The sequence below is a fragment of the Uranotaenia lowii genome, chromosome 3, assembly GCF_029784155.1.
Source record: "Uranotaenia lowii strain MFRU-FL chromosome 3, ASM2978415v1, whole genome shotgun sequence".
Classification (NCBI taxonomy): domain Eukaryota; kingdom Metazoa; phylum Arthropoda; class Insecta; order Diptera; family Culicidae; genus Uranotaenia; species Uranotaenia lowii.
Genome location: NC_073693.1, coordinates 213,991,001 through 214,015,605, shown reverse-complemented (window position 1 = coordinate 214,015,605; position 24,605 = coordinate 213,991,001). Strand labels below are relative to the sequence as shown.

General features: G+C 35.4%; 1 protein-coding gene across 8 annotated transcripts in view; it reads right to left on the bottom strand.

The window, feature by feature from the left end:
- The window catches only part of LOC129758132 (tyrosine-protein phosphatase 10D), a 174,086-nt gene that overhangs the window by 2,537 nt on the left and 146,944 nt on the right, over positions 1-24,605 (bottom strand). For 2 of the 8 annotated variants that reach the window (XM_055755584.1, XM_055755586.1), the window contains 7 exons: positions 21,610-21,627; positions 20,774-21,011; positions 20,518-20,704; positions 20,196-20,453; positions 11,896-12,154; positions 11,717-11,836; positions 7,795-8,374 (listed from right to left, as the gene is read on the bottom strand). In XM_055755584.1, the coding sequence (XP_055611559.1) occupies positions 7,932-8,374; positions 11,717-11,836; positions 11,896-12,154; positions 20,196-20,453; positions 20,518-20,704; positions 20,774-21,011; positions 21,610-21,627 (1,523 nt within the window). In that variant the 3' untranslated portion in view covers positions 7,795-7,931. Of the gene's footprint in view, positions 1-7,794; positions 8,375-8,394; positions 8,742-11,705; positions 11,837-11,895; positions 12,155-20,195; positions 20,454-20,517; positions 20,705-20,773; positions 21,012-21,609; positions 21,628-24,605 lie in introns of those variants that run through there. The other 6 variants (XM_055755590.1, XM_055755591.1, XM_055755587.1 and 3 more) reach the window with 5 other exon arrangements.

Below are 24,605 nucleotides of genomic sequence, written 5' to 3'. Positions count from 1 at the left end.
ACCCCTTTTGCCGACCCTTGACTCAAAATAGTATACTGGAAATCAATTGATCAGCTCGCCAAACTTATACTTGCAAATTTTCATCTCATTCCAATGTATAATAACGCCCATATCGCATAATTAGTGTTTGCTTTGTATGGATAACCCCCTTCAAAGGGGGTTAACCGAAAATAAAATAACATTTTTCAGCATTCCTGATCACAATGAGCACTCATGCCAAATTTCAGCTCTCTAAGTCTTTTAAAAGCTGTGTTAATTGTGGGAAAACAAACACACAAACGGAAATTGCTTTAGAAAAAAAAATCATCGAACCATTTTTTTTAAATAGAAATTCCAGTTTTATTCACGTAAATGAATTATGTACTCATTTGAATGTTTTAAATCAGGGTTATTATAAACATTGAAGAGATGGAAAAATTTGAATGATTGATGTGAAATTCGAATTACAATTTTCTCCATTTCTTTGCGTTTTTCATCCCTTTTTATATGCCAAATTCAGAATCATCATGAAACACGGATATACCAAACCAAATCTGACACATACAGAAGATAAAAAGTGGTCATTGCATTTAACCATTATAAAAATGAAGAGGAACTTTTTGAAAAACCTTGTAATGTTTGATGACAAAATAAAGCTTTGAAAATTGAGGCGAGAGTTAAGATTGTGTAAAGAAAATCCTACTTGAGTAAAAGGTGTTCGGATCAAAAAGTGGTCGACTTTAATTTGCCGTATTTTTTCAAATCATTCATATAAACCCCTCATTTTGTAGGTGGGTGTGTGAAGAATGATGCTCTATATGGCATTCGACGTTAGGACTTTAGTTTTCAAAATGGCGTCCAAGCAAGAGGAGCCACGAATCAGAATTTTGTACACGCGTCGAGAAATAGCAAATCGTTGAATGTGGCGAAATTAACCATCACCATAGTGATAAAATTGTTTGAAGTGTTCGAATTCCGGGAGCCGCAGTGACGAACAGAAGAGTAGCTAGCACCTTCAAGAGACACTCCAATCTTCCGTTCGAGATGTCGCCAATAAGTTGCGAATATCGTCTAAATCCGTGCATGAAGCATAAAAACGATACGGACTATCGACTTATAAGAAGGTAGTGACTGTTAATTGCAATGAAAAGCAAAACCTTACGGCAAAAACAAGATATTGGATACTGTATACGACATTGTTGACCAAGTTCGATTGCGTGGTATTGGACGATGAAACCCACGCCAAGGCAGACTTCAGACAGCTTCCGGGACAAGATTATTTCACAGCAACCGGAAGGGGAAAGGTGGGAGATCTAAGCAAGCCTTGGTGGAGTGCGGTCGTGTTTTATTTTGCTCATGTCGATTTTCTTTCGATTATGGAAAATTGAACCGATTTTTTTTAAATGAGAAAATTTGTAGAAACAAAATGTTATTTAATGTGCGTGGATTAGCCTTAGTTTTTCGAAAGGTGGTCAGTTGGTTCCATATCTTGAAAAGGCCCCCATGAACTCAGCTGGATACATCACAAAATTGGTGAGCTCGTTCCTTTGTTTTTGTATTTATTTGTTTATTTTTGTATTTATTTATAAATCATAACATTATTTTTCATCATCCTATATGCCAAGTCTCCTGTCTGAAAACAGCATCCACTGTATGTAGGGTCGTATGAGTTCTCTGCACCTGAAAAGTTAATTTTGCTGTTTCAGACCATCCCTTCTATGATAACATTGACTTGCCACGGTGTGCATTGTGGTACCACACTAATACTCAATATCAGCACTTGAAACGAGTATTGAACCCAGACACTTGTTTTGGCATCTCGTGTCGGGATTGATCATTAGTTGTACCTCGTGTATCAGCCAATGCAAGATGTGTGTAGTCACCCTATGCTATGCTTTGCTATGCTATGCTTGCAACCGGAAGGAGAAAGGTGGCAGACAGTATCAAGCATATTTTCAAAGTTTGCCATGAAATATCTTATTTGGGAAGCTATCTGTACCTGAAGCTTGTACAGCGACATTTTCGTTGCAGCCGGGAACGTCAACTAGAGAATTTACGTAAAAGAGTGTCTTCAAAAGCGTTTGCTGCCTTTCTTAAAGAAATATGACTTGTCTGTGCTGTTTTGGCTGGATTTGGCATCCTGCCATTATGAAAACAGGCCATGGAGTGGTATGCCGCTAACAACATTCAGGTTGTGCCCAAGGCTAAAAACACTAGAATTTCTCCCAATCGAAAAATATTGGACAATAGTTAAGCAATACCTTAAGAATGCCCAAAAAACTGAAATCAGCGAGAAGCACACACTACCAAAAAAATCTGGAAAATTACATCACATATGATGTAAATAAAAAGAAACATCATATATGACGGAATTTTCAGTGCGAGTTGAATATTACACGTCTGTAAAATTATGCAACGTGTAATATGAAAGAGATGTAAATTTAAAGTCACTGAATTTGTGAAAAATATCCTATTGGAATTTGTTTTGTTTACTTTTTATTGATCCGATTCAATGGAGTTTTTTTTTCATCTTTCATAACAAAAATAATCTTTTAATAATAAATTTCATTTATTTATCAAATTTTTAAAATTTTTGGTCTTTGGTTTTAAAATTCATTTTCACCATCTTCCGAAGTAGAGTTAGCAGAGCAGCGTGGGGCTGCTTCCAGAACAGCTTCCGTTGCTGCTGCTTTTCGGAGTTATCCGGAACCAACGATATCGACGGACTTAGAAGCTAACTGCTTCAACAAATTACTTTGTTTACTTTCCTGTTTTTGACAGTTTCTATTTTTACATGACGTTATCGCGTTCAGTGTAATGTAATATTAATTTAACTCCCTGTCGGTATTGAAGTCCGTGTCGTGTAATTTTCAGAAATTTCTAATTCAGTGCTGTTGAGAATTTTGTATGACCAAAAAAATTGTAAAATTACATCATACATGATGTAACGAAAAAGATGCATCACATATGATGGAGTTTTCAGTGCGAGTTGAAAATTCCTTCATATGTGCTTCTTTTTTTACATCATATGTGATGTAAATTTACATCAAATAATCGCGTTCTGTGTCAAATAATATTCGTGTCATTGAAATTCCGTGCTTTTTAGGATTCAAATATTTTTAGTCTGTTAATTTACATCAATAAATCGCGTTCTGCGTCATGTAATATTAAAGGTTTTCAATTTCAGTGTTGTTAAGGATTCAGATTTTTTTCTGTGCAGTTCAAAATAAACCTGGCATTCTGCGCCGAAGAAAGTGGATAAGATGACTGTACAAAATCCGATGTTAAGCGTCAAATGGAAGTCTCGTCAATTTGGACTAGGTAGAACGGAATCTCAACTGAGTATTTTTTCCGTCTTTTATACATATTGAACTTCAAAACGAAAGATACCTTGATTTTTTAAATAAACAAATAATCGATTTGCACGCAATTTATTGTGACCACTTTTTGATCCGATCACCTTTATGAAAAAACGAAGAGAGTATGGCTCTCCAGGTGTTCATAATAGAAGGCTTTTTAACATGTGTTGCATTTTATGAATGTGTTGCAACGCACACAGGGTTAAGCTAGTATTCAATAACACAATTCACACAATCATTTCGAGAAGTCGCCAATGTGATCTGGAAGCCCATCCATCACTTTTTTTCTGGCCTCCAATCCGAAATTCAAAATAAGAAAGCAATACCTTAAGAAGACCACGAGAACATCACAAAAAGTAAACCTTTTTCTGCGTATCACGTGACGTAACTTTCCAAATAAATATGATATTTTGTTTCTTAAATTCTGTGAGCGCTCCATGCCAGAGCTGCTATTTGTTCTCGGAGTTCATTCGAACTGATATTTTGGCTTTACCCTTTAAATATTGAGCCGAATTCTCACATTTGCAATGGTTAGCTGCTTGGGCGTTTTTTGATTGTTTGGTGCAAGATTTGAAGATCCCATTTTTTTTTTCTCGCGCCGGTCCTTATCTTAAGAAAACGCACGTTTGGTCTTTGAGTTTCAAGTTGTTGAGACCTCGAATCACCAGAAGTGGCATGAATATCTCTACAATATGGGTATCGAGTAAAAGGCTCAACGAGTAGAAATCAAAATTTGGCGGCATCCGTTAACTTTTCAAAGCTATAAATGAGTACATATATGAGCTCAGGGTTATTTCGACTTTTAATTAGAAGATATTCAACAAAAAATAAAAATTACATGTGTTGGTAATGTGTTGGTAATCCACCATGGGTGCACGGATTCACCGCAGTTTCTGCTAAAGTATGTGCTCACATGCGTTCTTTAGATTATTATGTTCGACAAATCTCCAATGCAGTGTGCCTCATACCCGGACCCCATGGCTTCGTATGAACTGTTATGGAGTGAATGTATTGTGTTGATGAAGGTATATTTTGGAAGAACGAATCAATCAGGTGGGCTAGTTTACTTACAGGTATTCCGTCATCCGTGTATATACCTGACCAGCTGGCAACTGATGGAACATTCCTATTATATAGAATGAAACACATCTTACCTGTCGGCAACTTATGGGATTCGAACCCAAAAGTTTTTCTTGCCGATACCGGGAATCGATCCCAGTACGCCTGGCATACGAATACCAGACTCGCGCCAGCCTATCCACTAGACCACATCGGCGCTACATGAACAAAAAATAAAAATCACATTATTTAAAAATAAATTAAAAAACTATTACCTTTTGTTTAGATATTGACCCAAAAAAATGACTCAAATGGCACAAAGAATTAAAGAGCATATTTGGGTGCCCTGAATCCAAATATACGAGTTTTTTTTTATCATCTTTTGTTTCCAAACAAATGTTTTGAAAATACATAAAAACCATTTAAGAAATTCCTGCACTTTTCAGACAAAACTGTAAAGTAAAAAAAAAGTTTAAAATTGATGATCAACTTTCCCGAAACCGCAATTTGACTTCTGAGAAAAAAGTTATAGTAGTTATAGTAGTAAAAGCCAGTCGTTGGAAGACCTAATCTAAATTTTTAATAAGAAAATCACAGATTGTAACTTTTGTCCTTTCCACGATCAAACGTTCTAATAGACAATTTGAATCTTTGAATTATTAAACCAGCTCTGAAAAAAAATCCACTTCCTCTAGTAGCAACTTTATAGCTAAATTTCAATGCATAATGTAAACTAACTTAGTATTTGCTTTGTGCTTTCAATATTTACAAAAAAAATATAATTTCACATTTTAAATTTTTTGTCAGTTTCTTACTACTCATTCAAAGAATACAATTTCTCAACATATATTTTGCCAGTTTAAGCTTTCAATGATGGATTGGAATATCCAAAGTAAATTGAGAAATTAAAAAAATAAATTTTTCTCTATTATTTCGTTAACAGGAAGAATTTTAATACAAAAAAAGACATTACCGCGAAATTTTCTTATCCATTCTTCAATTGAAAATGAAAAAAGAACTGTAAATAAAGTTGACTAAAAATCAACAATTACTATCATTTTGATCAAAAATTTTTAATCATGGTTGAATTTTGAACTCATTTGATTTTTTTTAGAATTCGGATTTAATTTCTTTTCAAATCTGGTGTCATAACATATGCAATTTTTTCTGTGAACAGATTCTTTTGTCCGAAACTTAAAATTTTGGTGTTAATCGAAATATATTTTCTAGAGGTTCGAAAAAACAGATTTCAAATTTTTACTATACTGCTTAAATTTTCTAACTTAGATTGAAGAACACCATTTGATATTATTTCGTGTTTGTGTGAAAGTATGAGCTGGTTCATAGCTACGAAAATGGTTTAAGGAATCATTTTCCTTATTTATTGTGCATTTTTGGTTTTGTTATTATTTCTAGCTAAATTTGAATTTCGAAACCCCCCATTCTTCGCTCGGGCCTGCAGTAGACTGAGTCGATTTGGGTTCTTTTTTGAATTTTTCAAACCCTGGGGTCTAAAAAGCTTCATTTTGTTCATGATTTATTGCAGAATGTTAAAGTAACGTGTGCATGAGTAAATTTTATGTTTTAAGTTAAGTTTTGAACAACTTTGTCCAAGACTGTTATTTTATATTTTATTAAGCGAAAAAGTAATTAGCTGTTGATTAGGGGTTTGTTTTTTGGCATTGAAAACCAATCTATTCGACTGACATCACTGCTTGTGCCCTGCAAAGTATTGCTCGAAAAGATGGCCTGCGATACCTCACTAGCAACCAGCAGTGATGTCAGTTGAATTGATTGTTTTTCAAAGCCAAAAGGCGTACCCCTGTACTTTTTTGCCTACTAAAATGCGATGTTACGATGTTCAACAAAGTAGTTCAGCAAAAATCCCCTTAATAAATTTATAAGTTGATACAAAAACTAGGAGGCTGGGTTCCACAGAAGAAACGAAAAAAGAAATTGATTTTTCAGGAAAAAAAAATCCCCATACAAACCTTAATTTTAGAATTCACCCATTTAAACGTTGCTTAAAAATCCGTCAAGAATCATAGATGAATTTTGGACCAAATTTAAGCATTTTGGACCCCAGAGTTTAGGAAATTGAAAAATAACCCCAAATAGACTCAGTCTATTGTACAGTAAACGACAGTGATCCACCCATCTTTCAAATCTTAAAATGCTGATGTTTTCATTTTCTCAAAATCACTTTGAATTTCAATCGGCTTGATGGAAAGCAGAAAATTTCAAGATAATTTTGACTATAATCGAACAAAAAAAATATAATTTTACCAATTTTTTTCCTAACTCATTAGGTAAAAAAGCCCTTCGGGATTTATTTAATAAAAATGATAAAGACAAATAATCCTTAGTTAAATCAAATGACCAATATTGGTTTTGATGATTTACTGGCCACGGTTTCCATACTTTTTTGAAAGATTTTGGTGATATTTTGGGAGCGGGGAGTCTGTCAGACCCCAAAACAGTGAAAATGCTCTTATTTTTATCTAAACATCAGTTTTGTTTACCTTTTTGTTCAAAAACTTCGAGAAACTTTCAACAGAATTCATTTTGGAGTGAAGGATGGCACACGATTGAATTGCACCATATAGATTAAAAAATTCTGCTGTTTTTTACATTTTTGGTTTCGATTCATTATTTTTGTATTGAATGTATTAGTCTTCATGTCCCGTTTTGAACAGTGATTCTTCCAGGTTCTAACTACTATTGATCCGCATTTTTGGTGACACCCCATCACCTTATTTACCATGCACTTCCACTACAGTAGTGCTTTATATTTGATTGAATATGACAGTATTTTACGTTTAATTTTTTTTAGGGATCTGAAAATGGGATAGGTATGCCAGTTGTTATAAATTATCTCGTTATGCCAAATAACTTTGAAATAACTAGAAAAGATAACAGTATTACCGTATTCGACAACAATGCGTATCGTCATTACGATTTCTTTACTTTTCAATGTTTTGGTTAGTATACTGTAACAACGAGTGTTAATCGCTAAATTTGCTACAATCTGCCGTCAAATGTTAGCAAACCATTTATTTGATGTCTCTTAAGTGAAAGTTAGTGCAAAAGTTTTAAGAAGTGTAAAATTTACCAACCCATTTCTCTTAGCTTCAAATAGAGTTCATCGCTAACACCACCACCACCACAGAGATTATTATCTTCGTCTACGATAACAATGATGTCGTCGTCCTGTTCGTCTTCTTCGTCCTCCACGAAACTGTGCTTGTATCGGATCCGCTCGACCCCGCCGCCCACAGCATCCGAGCTGCCGAGGTGATTCTTTTCGTTCTTTTTGTGCAATAGCAACTCTCGCTGTTCGTTCGAATCGTCTTCGTCGTCCTCGTCCGAATCGATGCCGACGTCGATTTCGGTTTCGTCGTCCTTCTTGTCCTCCTCGACATCGTCTCCGTCCATGCGTATTATGTTAGCACTGTTTGCATGGCTGTCGTCGTTGATAGCGATAACGATGCTGCTCCGTCCGCTGCTTCGGTTATCGCTATCGTTCTCTAACTGTCATCTTTCTTCCTTCCACAGTTTGCTGCCAATTGACTGTTGGTCATTGTTGTTATTGTTGTTAATACCTTCTGGTTTCGATTCGACTAAGTGCCCATTGCCTTCTTGGGTGCTGCTATCGTTACTGTTGCTGTTGCTACTTTCGGCAACGTCTTCGTGTATTGGCAGCTCATCGTTACTATTACTTCTATGGTATGCTTGTACTTCAACGGCTATCACTTCTGTTTCTTGGCAACGATTGGAATCGTTTTTGGCATCATCGGTCCCACTGCTGCTTAGTCTATTGCTTTGCACGTCGCCCGCTTCGTCCGGGTGCACATTCTGGTCATCTTGGTCCGGATCCGGATAACCATTCACCAGCACTACTTGATCACTGTCTAGGATCTCTTCGTGTTCAGCATCTATGAGCTGTCGTTCTTCTGAAGCGTCTTGATCACCAGGTTCTGATAGCAGTTGTAAGCACATGGGAACGTGTTTGGTTTTTCGTTTGTCGGATAGTAAGCGCAATTGGGTTAGCCATTGAGGGGTGTATTTATAATTGTGTATCCATCACCGAATATACAGGTTTGGTGGTTTGAAAATAATTAAACAAAAACCGAAGAGTGAAGGTGTGCACCCGAAAGGCAGCGTTAAAAGATAAGAGAACAGTGTTTTTAAATGATTAAATCTGGGGTTATTCGAGAGGATAGTGCACAACCGGAGCTTCTACCGTTATTCGGGCTTTAATCTACACTACTGTAAGTTTTGTTTGAGAGTTGCTCAAAAGATGACGGCTATCTTCCACTTGGTTTAATGTGTTTTCGTCGAACACTTTGTTGAAAGACAAAATAAAACGATTAACTGTAGTATCAAACTGAAGAAAACGCAAAACACTCAAAAACAGGTAGAAAAAACTTTTAATCTTAAACATAAAAGCAAAGATTAAGCAAAAATAAAACTAGAAAAATCGTATTCTAAAAAATGGATCATCTCGATCAAATAATAGAACACACTTTCGAAATTCAAAGCTTCCAATAGAAGATAATAATTGATTGAGTGAATGACTTCTTTCTTGACCAACAACAAATTAATGAAATTCAGTTTGGGTTCAGATTTAAATAACACATTTCTTCTAATTCTGCTTGATAATTTCCTTGGTTTTATTTTTATTTTGGTTCCGAAATTTGAGCTCGGCTTCAAAATGATTATTTTTCAATTCGAATCTGAATAATGAGCTGATAATATTTTTTTTAAATTTCAGACATCTGATTTTCATTTTTGATTTCTTTTTTTTTTTGTTTTCTGATTTCCGACATCTGCTTCTTTTTTTGTATCATTTATTCAAAGAGGGATTAACCTAAAGTTTTTACCCTCTGATTTGGAAAATTATATTCCTACAATTCTTCATCAAATTTCACTGAACAATTGTAGAATATTTTCGGCATTCCAAAAGTATCTAGATGTTTAACAGTAATCGTCACCCCACATTCTGAATCTTGATTTCTGATTTTGGATTTCAAATTTCTGATTTCTATTTTCATATTATTTTGACTATATGATTACCCGATTTTCTGATTTTTTAATTTTGTGATTTCCGGGTTTTCTGATTCTTGATTTTCTGATTGATGATTTCTTATATTCTGATTTTCTTATTTTCGGCATTCGGATTTCTTATTTCTGATTTTTGATATCTGATTTTCTGATTTACTCATTTTATGACTATCTCAATACCCGATTATCTGATATTTTTTATTGTTTTATTTTTTGATGTTGTAATGTTTTGGTTTTCTAATTTTTTGAATCTGATTTTCTGGTTTTTTTTATTTTTGGATCTCTTATTTTTGGATTTCTGATTTCTAATTTTTTGATTTTCTGATTACTGATTTCTGATTAATGATTTATGATGCATGATTTCTGATTATCTGAGTTTTTGATGATCTCATTTCTGATTTCTGACTACTGATTTGAGATTTCTAATTTCTGATTTCTGATGTTTGATTTCTGATTTCTGATTTCTGATTTCTGATTTCAAATTTCTGATTTCTGATTTTTTACTTCTGACTTCAAATTTCCGATTAATGATTTTTTGATAGTCTAATCTCTGATTTCTGATTTCTAATTTCTAATTTCTGATTTCTGATTTCTGATTTCTGATTTCTGATTGCTGATTTCTGATTTCTGATTTCTAATTTCTGATTTCTGATTTTTGATTTCTGATTTCTGATTTCTGATTTCTGATTTCTGATTTCTGATTTCTGATTTCTGATTTCTGATTTCTGATTTCTGATTTCCGATTTCTGATTTCTGATTTCTAATTTCTAATTTTTATTTCTGATTTCTAATTTTCTGATTTTCAGATCTCTGATTTTTCATTTCATATTTTTTGTTTTTCAGATTTCTGATTTTTATTTCAATTTTTTTTATTTTCTGGCCGAATTATGATTTCTGATGTTTGAGTTCAGATTGCTTTTTTTCTGATTTCCTGCTTTTCTGAATTTCTGATGTTCTAATTTTCGATTTTTTGATTTTCTAATTTCCTGATTTGTTGATATTTTGATCTTCTGGTTTTTAGATTTTCTGATTTTTGGATCTTCTGATTTTCTGATTTTCTGATTTTTTTTATTTCTGGATTTTCTGATTTTCTTATTTTCTGATTTTCTTTTTCTGATTTTCTTATTTTCTGATTTTCTGATTTTTCGACTTTCTGATTTTCTGATTTCCTGATTTTCTGATTTTCTGATTTTTTGATTTTCTGATTTTCTGATTTACTGATTATCCAATAATCTGATTTTCTGATACGCTTATTTGCTGATTTTGTGATTTTCTGTTTTTTTGATTTTCTGAATTTTTGATTTTTTGATTTTTTGATATTTTGATATTTTGATAATTTGATTTTTTGATTTTTAATTTATTGATTTTCTGATTTTCTCATTTTCTGATTTTCTGATTTTCTGATTTTCTAATTTTCTGATTTTCTGATTTTCGGATTATCTGATTTTCTGATTTTTGATTTTCTGATTTTATGGTTTTCTGATTTTTTGATTTTTTGATTTCCTGATTTTTCTGTTTTTATAATTTTCCAATTTTCTGATTTACTGATTTTCTAATTTTCTGATTTTATGATTTTCTGATTTTCTGATTTCTTTTTTCTCTGTTTTCTGAATTTCTGATTTTCCAATTTTCCGATTTTCTGATTTGCTGATTTTCTTATTTTCTGATTTTCTGGTTTTCTGATTTTCTGATTTTCTGATTTTCTGATTTTCTGATTAAGAATTAAAAGGCTGATTTTGTATCTCGTTCGATTTTTTTTTATTCTGCTTCTGAAATCTGGTGTTTAATTTTCATCTTATGAATTCTCTTTCTGAAATAGAATTTTTATTATAAAGCTCTGCTCCTAGACCTGAATTATAGTTGTTTCTTGAGTTTGAATTTAAATTTAGTTAAAACATACATTACGAGTCACCAATTTAGTATCAGATGTCTCAAGAACTCTTAAAAGGCTGACCATTTTATAAAATCTTAGCTAAATCTTACGTATATAAATCATCAAAAAGAAGTAGATACAAATGTTAGTAAAAACAAAAACCGCTAGTAAGAAAACACACTAAACCAATTGGAAGCATTAGTATCACATTTTATTTACTTTCTAGCGTTGATGAAGAGTTTAATCTTTTGCTTTTTTTTTGTAAAAGAACCAGTTGTTGCTAGAAGCTCCTCATAAATCAGATTTTTTTTTGTAGGAATTACAGGAAAAAGCCACCCAGATAAAGTTTACAATTTGTAGCAAAATAAACATCATCTCTTACCTTCGTAACCTTGGTTGTCGTGAATCTCGCGTTCAGAACCTTCCTTACCCTCCAAGACGGCCATCAAGCACTGATGGATACAGATATATTGCTGCTCAGTTTGCACCATCCAGACACGTTCTGAAAAAATCGCAATCGAAAATAAGAGAAACTGACCGGAAGATTTAGGGAATCATTACCTTTTCGCATTGCCCAGACGATGCCGAAAATGTCCACGTAGTCGGACACCTGTATCTGTTGCAGGATCCGGTCCAGGGTGATGAACGTTCCCGAGCGGCCAACGCCGGCACTGCAATGGACCACGATGGGGCGCTGATCCGGGCCGACCCTTTCTCGGAATGCCCGCACGAAGCGGGCCAGCGTTTGCGGGGGATTCGGTACCCCGAAATCGGGCCACGTGGTAAAGTGGAAGTGGCGCGTGATGCGCTGGACGTCACCCTGTGAAATAAGATATTGATGGTGGTTTTAGAATCTTAACTTCTTTTTTTCTTGCTATATTCAAAAACAAAATAAAATATTTTGATCATTTGGAAAATTTTCTAATAAGACAGTGCGGAAAGATTGATGAAATTCATGGAAAATTTTCGGAGTTAGGGAGCCTTCTACCAAGAAATTGAAATATCGAAAAAGAGTTGACTGTCGTGGTGTGCTCGGATTGTGACTGATTTATTTATATATTTTTTTGGTATTCCGTCTTACGACATAACCTGATGAACAATATTCCTCCAATTCACTTGGTTCATAGCAACCGTTCTCCAACTTCTCGGGCATCCCACATTAGCCAGATTACACACTCCATTTGGTCTAACCACCTCACTCGTTGCGCCCCTGCTCATCTCGTTCTTACCGGATTGGCAGCGAACACCTGTTTTGCAAGACAGACGTCCGGCATTCTTGCAACATGTCCTGTCCAGCGTATTCGTCCAGCCTTCAGCACCTTCTGGATAGCACGAGTTCGTGGTTTATCCTTCGCCTCCACACACCGTTTTCCTGCATGCCACCAAAGATGGTTCTTATCACTCATCGCTCGAATACTCCGAGTGTGCGCTGGTCCTCCTCGAGCAATATCCACATCTCGTGCCCGTAGAGAACAACCGGTCTAATGAGCGTCGTATACAGGTTACACTTCGTGCGAGGGCTAAGTCTTCTCGTCCGCAGTTCCTTGTGGAGTCCATAGAAGGCGCGACTTCCGCTGATAATTCGCCGGCCGATCTCACGGCTGGTGTCATTGTCTGCGGTCATCAGTGAGCCGAGATAGACAAAGTCTTCGACTATCTCCAGCTCGTCGCCGTCGATCGTGACTTTGTTATTACTGAACTAGCGGGTTTGGTCGGTCTCGGATCCGCAGGAAAGCATGTACTTCGTCTTGGACGTATAAATCATCAACCCAATCTTTCCAGCTTCGCGTTTCAGTTTGCGGTAGTTCTCCTCCACCGCTGCAGATGATCTGCCGACTATATCAATGTCATCGGCAAAGCAGATAAGTTGACTGGATCTGTTGGTTCGGATCGTTTGGTACGGTGATCTCCAGGTGTACTTGTGTGGAAGACGGTACTGGAAAACGGTACTACGTACGGCCATTCGTTTAAAGGCGGCGAAATCTATTAGTCTGAGGCCGTTTTCGTTGGCCAGCTTGTCGGTTTGAATTCCTCCTCATGGACGACCTGAGCGTTAAAATCTCCGATGACGATCTTGATATCATGTTTTGGGCAGCATATCGGTCGTATTCACACTGCAACTGCGCATAGAATTCGAACTCGCCGTCACCGGTACTTCCGAGGTGAGGGCTGTGATGCTGATGTTGAAAAAGTGGCCCTTGATTCTCAAACGGCACATTCGTGGGTTGATCGGCCACCACCCGATCACGCGCACGTGTGTGTTGCCGCAGCTCTCGTGCTATCGACCTTCTGGATATGTTTGTACCGTGGAGTCCTTCCAGCATACCTCCTGCAGTGCTACGATGTCGAACTTGCGGCTCTTCAATTCGTTGGGGAGCACGTGGGTACTGCCCATAAAATTTAGAGATCGGTAGTTCCATGTTCCAAGTTTCCAATCGTTAGTCCATCTTCGTCGCTTGGATCTTTGCCGATTTCCATCCGAAATTTGTTGTTTGTTGTTCGTTGCTTATGTTTTTTTTGCAGTCACGGGCCTGCAACTAACCCCACTATCTCGCAAGAGAACCGTCGCGTCGTGATGTTGCTGTTTTGGGTCCTGAACACACCCAGGACGTTGTTGCACTCCGCACGCCGCCACTGACATGGAGAACAACGCGTAGCCCTGGCGTATGAATATTATACTGGTTGAGTGTCGATGTCTATCGGAATGAAGGGAATAGTTCTCCCATGTGATCATAATCATTTTTCTTGGATATCCAAATACGGCAAACGCATCATTTCTCATCATAACTGACAACCCGTGCAGGATATGAGAAGGCAATGCAAATCTTGCCATGCTTAAAAATGTCCAAACTTGATTCCAACTACCGTAAAATGAAATGATGGGAATAGAAATAGACCAAGAAAAATGATTATGATCACATGGGAGAACTATTCCCTTCATTCCGATAGACATCGACACTCAACCAGTATAATATTCATACGCCAGGTTGGTCTCCTGTAGTAGAATGTTAATACATGGGCCCCGGAGAGGCGCAAGATGTGAGTTCAAGTCTCACCGGGAGACAAGGCGAATTTTTTTCGCATGTTTTTCAACATCGATTTTCTCTTATCTAGTCCCTGAAATTTCATCTAAGTTGGATTCATTTCTCTACAAAAAAGTTTCGCTGACTGAATGTTCGAGTCAAGACCCATCTCTGGGTCGCAATTTAAAAAAAAAAAATATAATTTTTAAATTTATACAATAACAGAATTAACAAATTTTTCAAATAATTTTGGAAAATTTATAAAATTTCCAAAAGTAAAACTGGAAAAGCTACACATTCACCAAAAACTCCTGGATTTAAGTAAACATCTTAGGTGTATCCGTGTATTTTTCACTGTAAATAACTATATTCTTAGAGTACCGTTGTTCCAGATTTTTTTATACATCCAGGCTTGCCCATTCCGGCCTTTTAAATATTTCCGGAAAATTTTGTGGAATAAAGACAAGTATCCTTTTCAAATGAAAAAGAGGTAAGATGTAAAAAGTGATTTTTTTTTGTCATGTGTTCAAAATAGCTTAACTCTATTATGGAGTTTAGTGGGGGGATTGGACAGGACATCAAACGATCGGAAGACTGATATACAATGGATTGTGGGTTCAAGCCAGCCGGAGTATCTCGACAAATTTAGAATAATGAGTAGGTTTCTTTAGAACCTTTTCAGAATTTTTCATTTGTTTCGAACAGTTGGAAGGGAGTGAGATGAGTCAAACCTGTCCCAAGCAGTGGTAACGGACCCCTTGGTTGTGCTGCAATATTGTTTATGAACAATATTTGAATATGCGATCGAGACTTCCCGTACCGCCTCGGGTCGAAAGACCTATCAGCCACTGGTGGGTTTTCATACATACATACATACATGTTTAGTTACAATCAAATTAGTAAAACAATTTGGACTGACAAATTCGACGAATAAATCGGCTAGATGATTCTTCGAACTGATGCAGGTGCTCAAATTTAGTAAGAAAATAGACTTTGTGCAGAAAGGGAATATTTTTCTTCAGCAAGTTATGTGGTTTAATTCACTTCAGCAACGTAATCGATCAAAAACTTTCGAAATCATAATAGTTAACATTAATCAATGAATCAATGTGCCAAAATGTGCTTTTTTAGGAAACATTATGTGGAAATTTTTCTCGATGTAAGCTATAGGATGTCCTATTACGTCTAAGCACGATTTCAAATGAACAGTTTCAACGCAATTGTAGAGTAAATCCATTTTTTTTTACTTCTACGTTCTTCCTAGTCTTCCTTTACAGTAAATCAATAGAAAATAAAATTTGAGTCAATCGTATGCCAGTGATCGAATTTTCGATCGAAGACTGCTCATTAGCTTCTGCACAGGCTGTTTTACGATATTTTGGACACTTTTTCCAGTCTTATGAGAATTTTCGATAGAATGTGCAATCTTAACATGTTTTTTTCAAATACGATTTATTACGGGCCCAAAAAGTTTCAATCGGTTTTGCTTGAAGACAATTTGGCGGACTCGTCTCATTCGGTACGATCTGGATTTGTTGGAATGGTACCAAGCCCGGACAGTGTAATACTGGACACCCAGAAGCGTTTTGTAACCATGAGCGTTTCGTCGTCGATGATATTCACACAGCAGTTGATCATATAATTTACGAGCTGTTGGGTTGACGGAAGCAGCTCTTTTTTTTACTTTTTTTGGCCACGAAGCTGCTTTCCTCACCATAATTCCGAATTAAATTTGGAATCGCTCCAATGTGTGCTTCTTTAATTTTCGCCAACTGTCTCAGCTAAATGTTGGGAAAACTACACCATTTGTGCACGATATTTTTGAGCTTTTTCGGGACAATGCTTCTCATTTTCATGAAAATTATGAAAAGTGGAGCTACATAGAATTTTATGTTAAACTGTAAACAATAACAGCCAGCAGAAATCAGCTATTTAGACGTTATTCGGAATGAGCAGGGCTGTATTAAAATCGTGCTTGGACATAATGAGACACCCTATTCTAGATTTCGAAGAACAAACGCGCGCCTAACGAAGGCAAATGCATACTATAGCCACAACCTGAGAAGCCTGTTGATGATATCACGTGGAAGAAAGTCAAAACTGAAGCTCTATAATTTAAAACTTTGATTGTGTTTGAAACTCAAGAATCATTAACGCATTTTGATTTTATTAAGAAACAAAGGGAATGAAATATCAATTACACAATGCAACAAAATTAACATTTTTTGAGGTGCAAAGAACTTAAGAACTGATTTAGACTGATTTGAGGGCGCTGATTCCAAATATGTAAGTGGCCGTTTAGATACCACGTGGACAGAAAAATGAGATTTTAACCCCCTCCTCCCCCTCCGTGGACAAACGTGGACATTTGCCAAACCCCTGCCCTCCTCCCAGGATGTACACGTGGACAGATTTCAAATTTATTTTTTAAATCTAATTTGACAGTTAGAAAACACCACTTTTTGCCTTTTTGTTATTGAAATGGCTGATTTTGAAATAAAAAAAAACGAATAAGCATTTCCTGAAATAATATCCCTTCCTTTCAAGTGGCTACTAATTGTTAAAACTTAAACTGGAAAGCTTTGCAATTTTAAGATTTTGATTGAAACATCTCAATATTTATTCACTTTTAGAAAATATTTTGAAAGTAAGTATGTCCACGTGGACATTAACCAAACCTCTACCCCCCTCTCCGTGGACAAGCGTGGACATTCCCATATCCCCCTCCCCCTCCCTAAGTTGTCCACATGGTATCTGAACGGCCCCTAATTTAGTTTTTTTTTTCTTGCAGCTCTTGTTTTCAAAATAACTAAGATTTGTTAAAAAAAATTTAATCAACTTTTGCACTTTTTTTGCAAAAGTTTTATAAGTTTAAAATGATTTGGAAATTGAAGGAAGCGACTTTCTAGAAAAACGAGTAATTTTAACTTCTGAAAAAATACAGTTTTTTTTATAGTTTATTTCTTCCCGAAATTGCAAAATACAATAAATTTTGCCGAAATTTTTAAGAAATTTCAACCCAAATGCAATCTTAAATATTTCTGAATCTCTAGGTCCAATGTTTTTGCAGTCTTCAACAAAGTTCTTAAATGAATTGAAAAAATAAAAATCAATTACTCGAAGACTTTATTCAGCAGTTTCAGAAACAGTTGTATTTAAATTACTTAAAATTGTAGAATTTAATTTTGTTATAGCTCTATATCTCCAATTCTATAATATCCAGGTAAAATCTAAATCTTTGATTAAATGGGAAATAATAAAAAAAGATTTAAAATCAGTTTCTGTTTTCCATGTAGGTTTGTTGGTACATCAGTTATCAATGATCGGGTTTACTCAAAATCGATCAATTTAAAATTTCCACACGGCATATCGCTAAAACAAGAGCTAATAGACAAAATCTGGCAAATGATTCGAATTCAGGACGTTAAAATCTTCCAAAAAATAGGCACCAAAACTTCTGTGCCCTAGTGTTGTCAATTATGCCCATGCGATTTAAAAAATTGCCACTACACACAAAAAAAAGCACAGTAAAACTACTAAATCCGTGATTTAAATGAACAACAGGCAACCATATTTTTGAGTCAAATATGTTTTGTTGTTTATAATACCTTACGCATAGCTATTTTACCATGTGATCAATTTGGCTGCGCATAGTAAATTCGACTGCGTTTTAGTAAAATTGTCAATGAAATGATGCATGGTTTTACTTCGTGCCCAGTAAAATTGATATGATATGATAAATTGATAAACTAGTATGTGTTATGATAAAGATTAGTATGCACCAGGAGCTTGATTTGAATAGTAAAATTACTATGCATGTTTGTTTGTTTATTTGCATGCATGCATTATGACTTCATTTAAAACATTGAAATTCACACTTTCGACACACGTCGGTCAATGTTAGTGTGTTCTTCAGATGCCCTTGAATGACTTTTTCAAAGTTATCAGCTCAAAATTTGTTTGTTTACTCGCGGGTTTGATGATTAATGATCCTGAATAAGTATAAACAACAAGAATGTTTTTCATAGTAAAATTAGCATACGCACTGATGTTTTTGAGTCAAATATGTTTTGTTCTCAAAAGTACCATGTGCGTAGTGTTTTGTTGATATGAATTGGTGCCACAATGTCGAAATTAATATACGGACGCTAGTTGTAATAGAAATAATGATGAAATCATCATGACCATAGTATTTTCGACAACAAACATTGACAGTTATCGAAAACTACCAGGTACATAGTAATTTCAATAATGTTTCATGTGTACTTTTACAAAATTGATGTTATAATTAGTGTGGTTGAAAATACTATAACGCAGAAAAGGTAAAATTATCATGACAACGTCTTTGGAAAAGCAACGCAATTAGTTTTTTCGTGTAGGGAGATCACGGTTTAAGTACTGGAACGTACAAAAGCTTATTAGGGCCCAATTTTAGATTAAAAAAAATACATACAAAGTAGTTCAAAGTACTTTAAATATTAAAACACTTCACCAAAACTTTCCTTGACACTCTTATCATGGGAGAAGTGTAACTAAAATGAACTAAAGAAAATACATATTAAACTTGAATATAGCTTTGGTTCTCAATTTTCGATGGTTTACAAAAAATTAAAATTTAATTTTTGTGACCATTTTTACCCTTAAATACATGCACCTGCTCCATTTTTTCAATATTTTTATACCTACGTGACAGAAAACGTGTTAATTTTGGATAGGTAAAAATCAAAGAAATTTCACGGTACTCGAGTTCTACGAGTTTTATTAGTGATTAATGTTTGTACATATTCACGAAGGTGCCCAAAATGTTGATCAAAAACAAGAAGTTACTTTTTTCCTTTGTTATGTTTTGGTGTTGCACAGTGGTTCAAATCCCCAAAAAGCCGGAAAAAAGTCCATTTTTCAAGTCAGCAAGAACCAAATTTTGTGTATTGGAATCGAATCTCAAATATTCCAGGAACGTTATGATGTATTCAGATATTTTTAGGACCTTTCATACACCTTCTATGAAACAAACATGAACGACAATTTTAACACAAGAATTAAAAATAGGATTCTTTATTCTCAGCGCAAAACAACTTTAAAAAGCATATAAATCTTTAAAAATTTATAAATGTTTATATTGAAGTGATGTATTATAATCTATTTCACAGTTTGGAGATAAAAAAAGTTCCTTAATATTATGAACTAATGAAGTTTCGCTTGATTGAAAACCCAAAAATAGATGATAAAAATTTTTCGATTTACCCTATTTATTTTTCGGAAGCAAAAATAAAGCTTGCGCTGCCGATCGCCGTGGTAAATTATACACCGTTGGATAGGTGGAAGTGCTTTAAAAACATATCTTAAAATCAGCTGCTAGTTTTTGCTATATTTTGGATACGATATCATCGAGTGGAACGCTGTTTGGTTTAAAAATGCAAATTTTAAAGTATTTAGAAAGAGTAAACCAAGCATTGTTTGCTTCGATACATATGCAAATGCACCTTAAAACATCAGTTTTAATATTTGTCCAACCAACCTAAAGGAATTTACTTAATTTTAACAAAAATATTCATAATTAATTGAAAAATATTCAATTTCCCAGTATAAAGCTCAAACCCCGTTTTAGCAATTATTGAAAAAATAACAAATTTTGAAAAAAATCTAATTTATTATTTTTTCCAACTTTTCGCCTGTAATCTTTAACAAAATAGCTTTTTAATAATTTTTTCCCACTTTTTTTTTATTTTGAACCACTGTGGGGCGGTGAGTGAAACAAGTTTGAAGCCCACTGATTAAACGCTTCAAAAATCTGTCGCTGCACTAACGTTCAGAATTTCATCAACCCATCGAACTTACCCTCGTCATCATGAACTCGGTGACCACCCAGTCCTGGTAGTGGCTGTCGTTGAGCAGCGTCACCTTGATGTCCCCATAGTACACCGGCACCGTATCGTTGGGCCAGTAGTGGTCGCACTTTTCCCGCCCCTTTTCGAAGGTGCGCGTCAGCATGACGATGGCGCGCGAATTACTCTCCCAGCACATACGCCAGAAGTCATCGCGCGTGGAATGCAATGGTCCCTGCGTTACGATAAACTCCCGAGGAGAGTTGTGCCCCTATGTGAAGAAAAAGCGTAAGTATAGTCACAGAAAATTATGAAGCTGATCTGGCAACACTTACTGGCACATAATTAGCGTTAATGTAGTCTGAACCTTCTTCGTCATCAACCGGTTGCAGCTTAAACCTAGAATGGTCATATGGTAAAATATTGGTGAATCGATTCTTAGGCCTATTGCAAGGTAAATCAGCGAATGTGCAGGGCTGGTCCCGACCGACATGTTTCAGTTCTTCAAACTCTTCACTAAATCTGTGGAAAAAATAAAAAAAAAATAATACTTAGAATTCGGCCATACAATCAAAATCAAATGAGCAATACCTAAAATCTGAATCCGCTGACATCAAGCGATAGTGGTCAGCGAAATTTTTCACTAGAACTGGACGGTTAGTTTCGATAGTGCTATCTGGCAACGACATGTTGTCATTAGCACGTTGCTCGGTGGCTTTTTTGCGACCCATGTGGCGTCGCCGGCGGAGGAACAGAATCGTTACGACTAGCAGCAGAATGATGCATAATGGAACCGTTATCGAAACGATCAGCGATGTATTGTCTTGGGCTGTAATGAGTGAGAGAAGATTGATAGCGGCGTGTTGTTATTTAGGTAGGTACTGGGTAGAAATTCGTTCGCACGTTTTGATAGCAACAGTAGTACATCAATCAAATGACAGCTTATTTGTGTTCCAATTAAAAGATAAATCTTACATTTTGATTGTTTGAATAACATAGGGTGTGATTTCAAGACGTGCCAATTGAAAAATTTAGAAATTTCGGCAATTTTTTGAATGTTGAAAATAAAAAAACACATAACAAAGCATAATAATTTTAATAACGAATAATTTAATTTAAATTTTTTTTTAAATTCTACGAATTTTAGAATTATATAAAAATAAAAGTAAAAATAATCTGTTTCTATTTAAGTATTGGCAATTTTTTCGAGCCACAAAAGTATTAGTATAAAAAATTTGTTGAAGCCACATCAAAACTTAACGCAAAGGCTTTTAACCATGAATGTTGCCTATAGAAATGATACATCAAAAATTTATAAACAAAACTAATGCAATGCGATTTTTTGAGATTATTGCAATGCTACAGACTACAAAACACGAAACAGAAGCATTTAATCATTAACATTTTATCCGGGAAAAATTGCTTACCGTCTACTGATAACAGTCCTGTATTTTTGGCATTAATATAATAAATAGATTTTATATGTAGAATTAATACTATTCATATGAGAAGAAGAGATAAGTAATGAATACAAAGATACCGCACGTAGAATGCTAAAGGGTGATACGGTCAAAATTTGGTCAATATCAACTTGACGTATTTCTTTCAATTTTGCATTTAAAAAAACTGAACACCCCTCTTTTTGAAGGTATGTGTGTGAAGAATGTTGCTCTTATTTTGATTTTGGAATTCACTCTTCAGTTGTCAAAATTCCGTCCAAGAAAGAAGATCAGCGTATCAAAATTTTGCTCGCACATCGCGAAAAAATCCGAGCTACTCGCACGCAAAGCTGGCAAAATCGCTAAAAGTTGCCAAATCAACCGTTACAAATGTAATTGAAGGGTTTGGGGAACGTTTGTCGACAGCCAGGAAGTCTGAATCGGGGGGAAATCGAAAACCGGAAGCTGCTGAGACGACAAAGAGAGTTGCCGGTAGTTTCAAGCGAAATCCTAACCTCTCTCTCCGAGATGCCGCAAATAAGCTGGGTGTATCGTCTACAACCGTGCATCGAGCCAAAAAACAAGCCGGACTATCGACTTACAAGAAGGTAGTGACTCCAAATCGCGATGATTAACAAAATACGACAGCCAAAGCGCGATCCCGGAGCACAGTGGGGCAGACCTGACCAACCGATGGTCAAAACCTCATAACTTTTTTAAATGAAATCCTACTGGTTTGAAGTCTTCTGAAAAGTTGTTCATCTGATCAAAATCTTTAATTTGATGTAACTTTTTTTCATCTAGATGTTGTGAAATTTGATCTAGATAACTTTGCTTAGCAGATTTTCCTTATCAACTTGAAGGCTACTCAGTCGATCGGCGTGAAAATGATCATGTACGGGTTTTAGGACCGTTAATAAATTCAATTATGCTTAAGATCCCTCCCCTCACAAGAATGGGGGGTCCCCATACAAATGTTATCTGAATATCTACAAAACTTTTGAATAAATAATGCAAATGACCCAAATTTGTCAAGAAAGAAATACATGTTATTTTAACGCTAATTTGAGACCAATCTCTTTTCTGGAAGAAGGAGATTTCATAGAAATGGTACCAAATTTCTACATTTCAAAAAACTAACCAAGCAACCACAAAAAATCTAACAACAAATCAAGCAAATTGAACCAAATTGAATCGAATTTGACCTCTGAGGATATCGGGATACGACAAATCGTTTATTATGATGGCTCAAAACTCATTCCATCTATGAAACGAATGTTTCCATACAAATTAAATATGAAAAATATAAATGGAATTTTGTGCTAAGTGTAATGTGAGTGTGATCAGTGGTAACAGAACAAATAAGTTCAGATAATAAAGCCATAAACTGATATTGGTACCTTATATAAGTAGCTCATGGATCAAATAGGCTGTTACTCAATATGACAGCAAAAAACATGGTTGCATTATTTTTTTTAAATATCCATACATTCAGTGTGTAAATAATTTCTATTTTATTTTTGAGTAAAACTTTGAGATCGCTACAATTTATAGAAAAAAATGTTGAATAAAAAATTAAGTTAGTTTACAGATAGGTACTAAACATCTGACCGAAAAGGACTTGAGCAGGTTATAGAAAATTCATATTCCAAAGAATCTTATCTGCTTGTCTGTACATAAATATTATTTAAAAAAAACCGAAATAGTATTATCAAACAAAAAGGAAAATAAATTTTGAAAAAAAAAAAAAATTCAAAGTCTCAAATTCGATTGAGTTCAAGTTTTTCTAGCAAAAACCATTATCAAAAGCAATTCCACAAGTACGAAAATTGTCCAGAAACATGTTTCACCGAAACGTGAATAATTTTTGAATAGGCAAAAAATGGCAACTAGTTTTTGTTTTGTTGGATAGCTGAGACTTCCATTTAAATGTTCGAGTAGAAATGAGAGTGGGGTAACCTGGGGTAACATGTTTTTCAGATGTCCCAATATGATGAAAATTCGTAATTTTCTAAAGTTATACGTTTAGGCTCGTATAAAAAATTACGATTTTTTTTACACTCTTCAACCTCAAATAATAAATTTCATATTATTCTGAACACATCCATGTTGATTTTTTTTTATTTCTTCAAGAAATAAAATTTTAGTGGAGTATTGAAAATATTTTTATGTTTTATGTGTTCTCTACAAAAAAAAAAATATGTTTTTGCGATAAAATGCAACAGCATCAATCGCCAACTTCGCCTACGTAGATAATTGTATGAAACAACGAATTTTAAGTTTTGTTTGACAGATTTGTGATCGGTCTAATGTCCAGTTTCTGAAAAGCATAAATTCATGATGAATTTTTGAAATTTACAAGAAGGGGGTTTGGCCAAGCTTTCATAGGTCCTGCCCCACTGTGCGGAGGCTGTACACGACGATGTTGACGAAGTTTGACTGCGTGGTAATGGACGACGAAAACTACGTCGAAGCCGACTACAAGCAGCTTCCGGGACAGGACAGGAGGCAAAAGTAAGGGGAAAAGTAGCAGACATTTTCAAGCACATGAACTGTCAAAGTTTGCGAAAAAATATCTAGTTTGGCAAGCCATATGTACCTGTGGCTCGAAAAGCAGTATATTCATTGCTTCCGGGACTGTCAACCAAGAAATTTTCGTGAAAGAGTGTTTGAATAAACGTCTGCTGCCTTTCCTGAAGAAACACGGTTGTTCCGTACTGTTTTGGCCGGATTTGGCATCTTGCCATTACGGTCAAAAGGCCATGGAGTGGTACGCCGCCAACAACGTGCAGGGTGTTCCCAAGAACAAGAACCCTCTCAACCTCGCCTGAGCTCCGCATAATTGAGAAATACTGGGTTATTGTTAAGCGGAACCTAAAGAAGACCAAAAAAAAACTGCTAAGGACGAGCAGCAGTTCAAGGCAAACTGGCTTTCTGCGGCGAAGAAGGTGGACAAGGTGGCTGTACAAAATCTGATGGTAGGG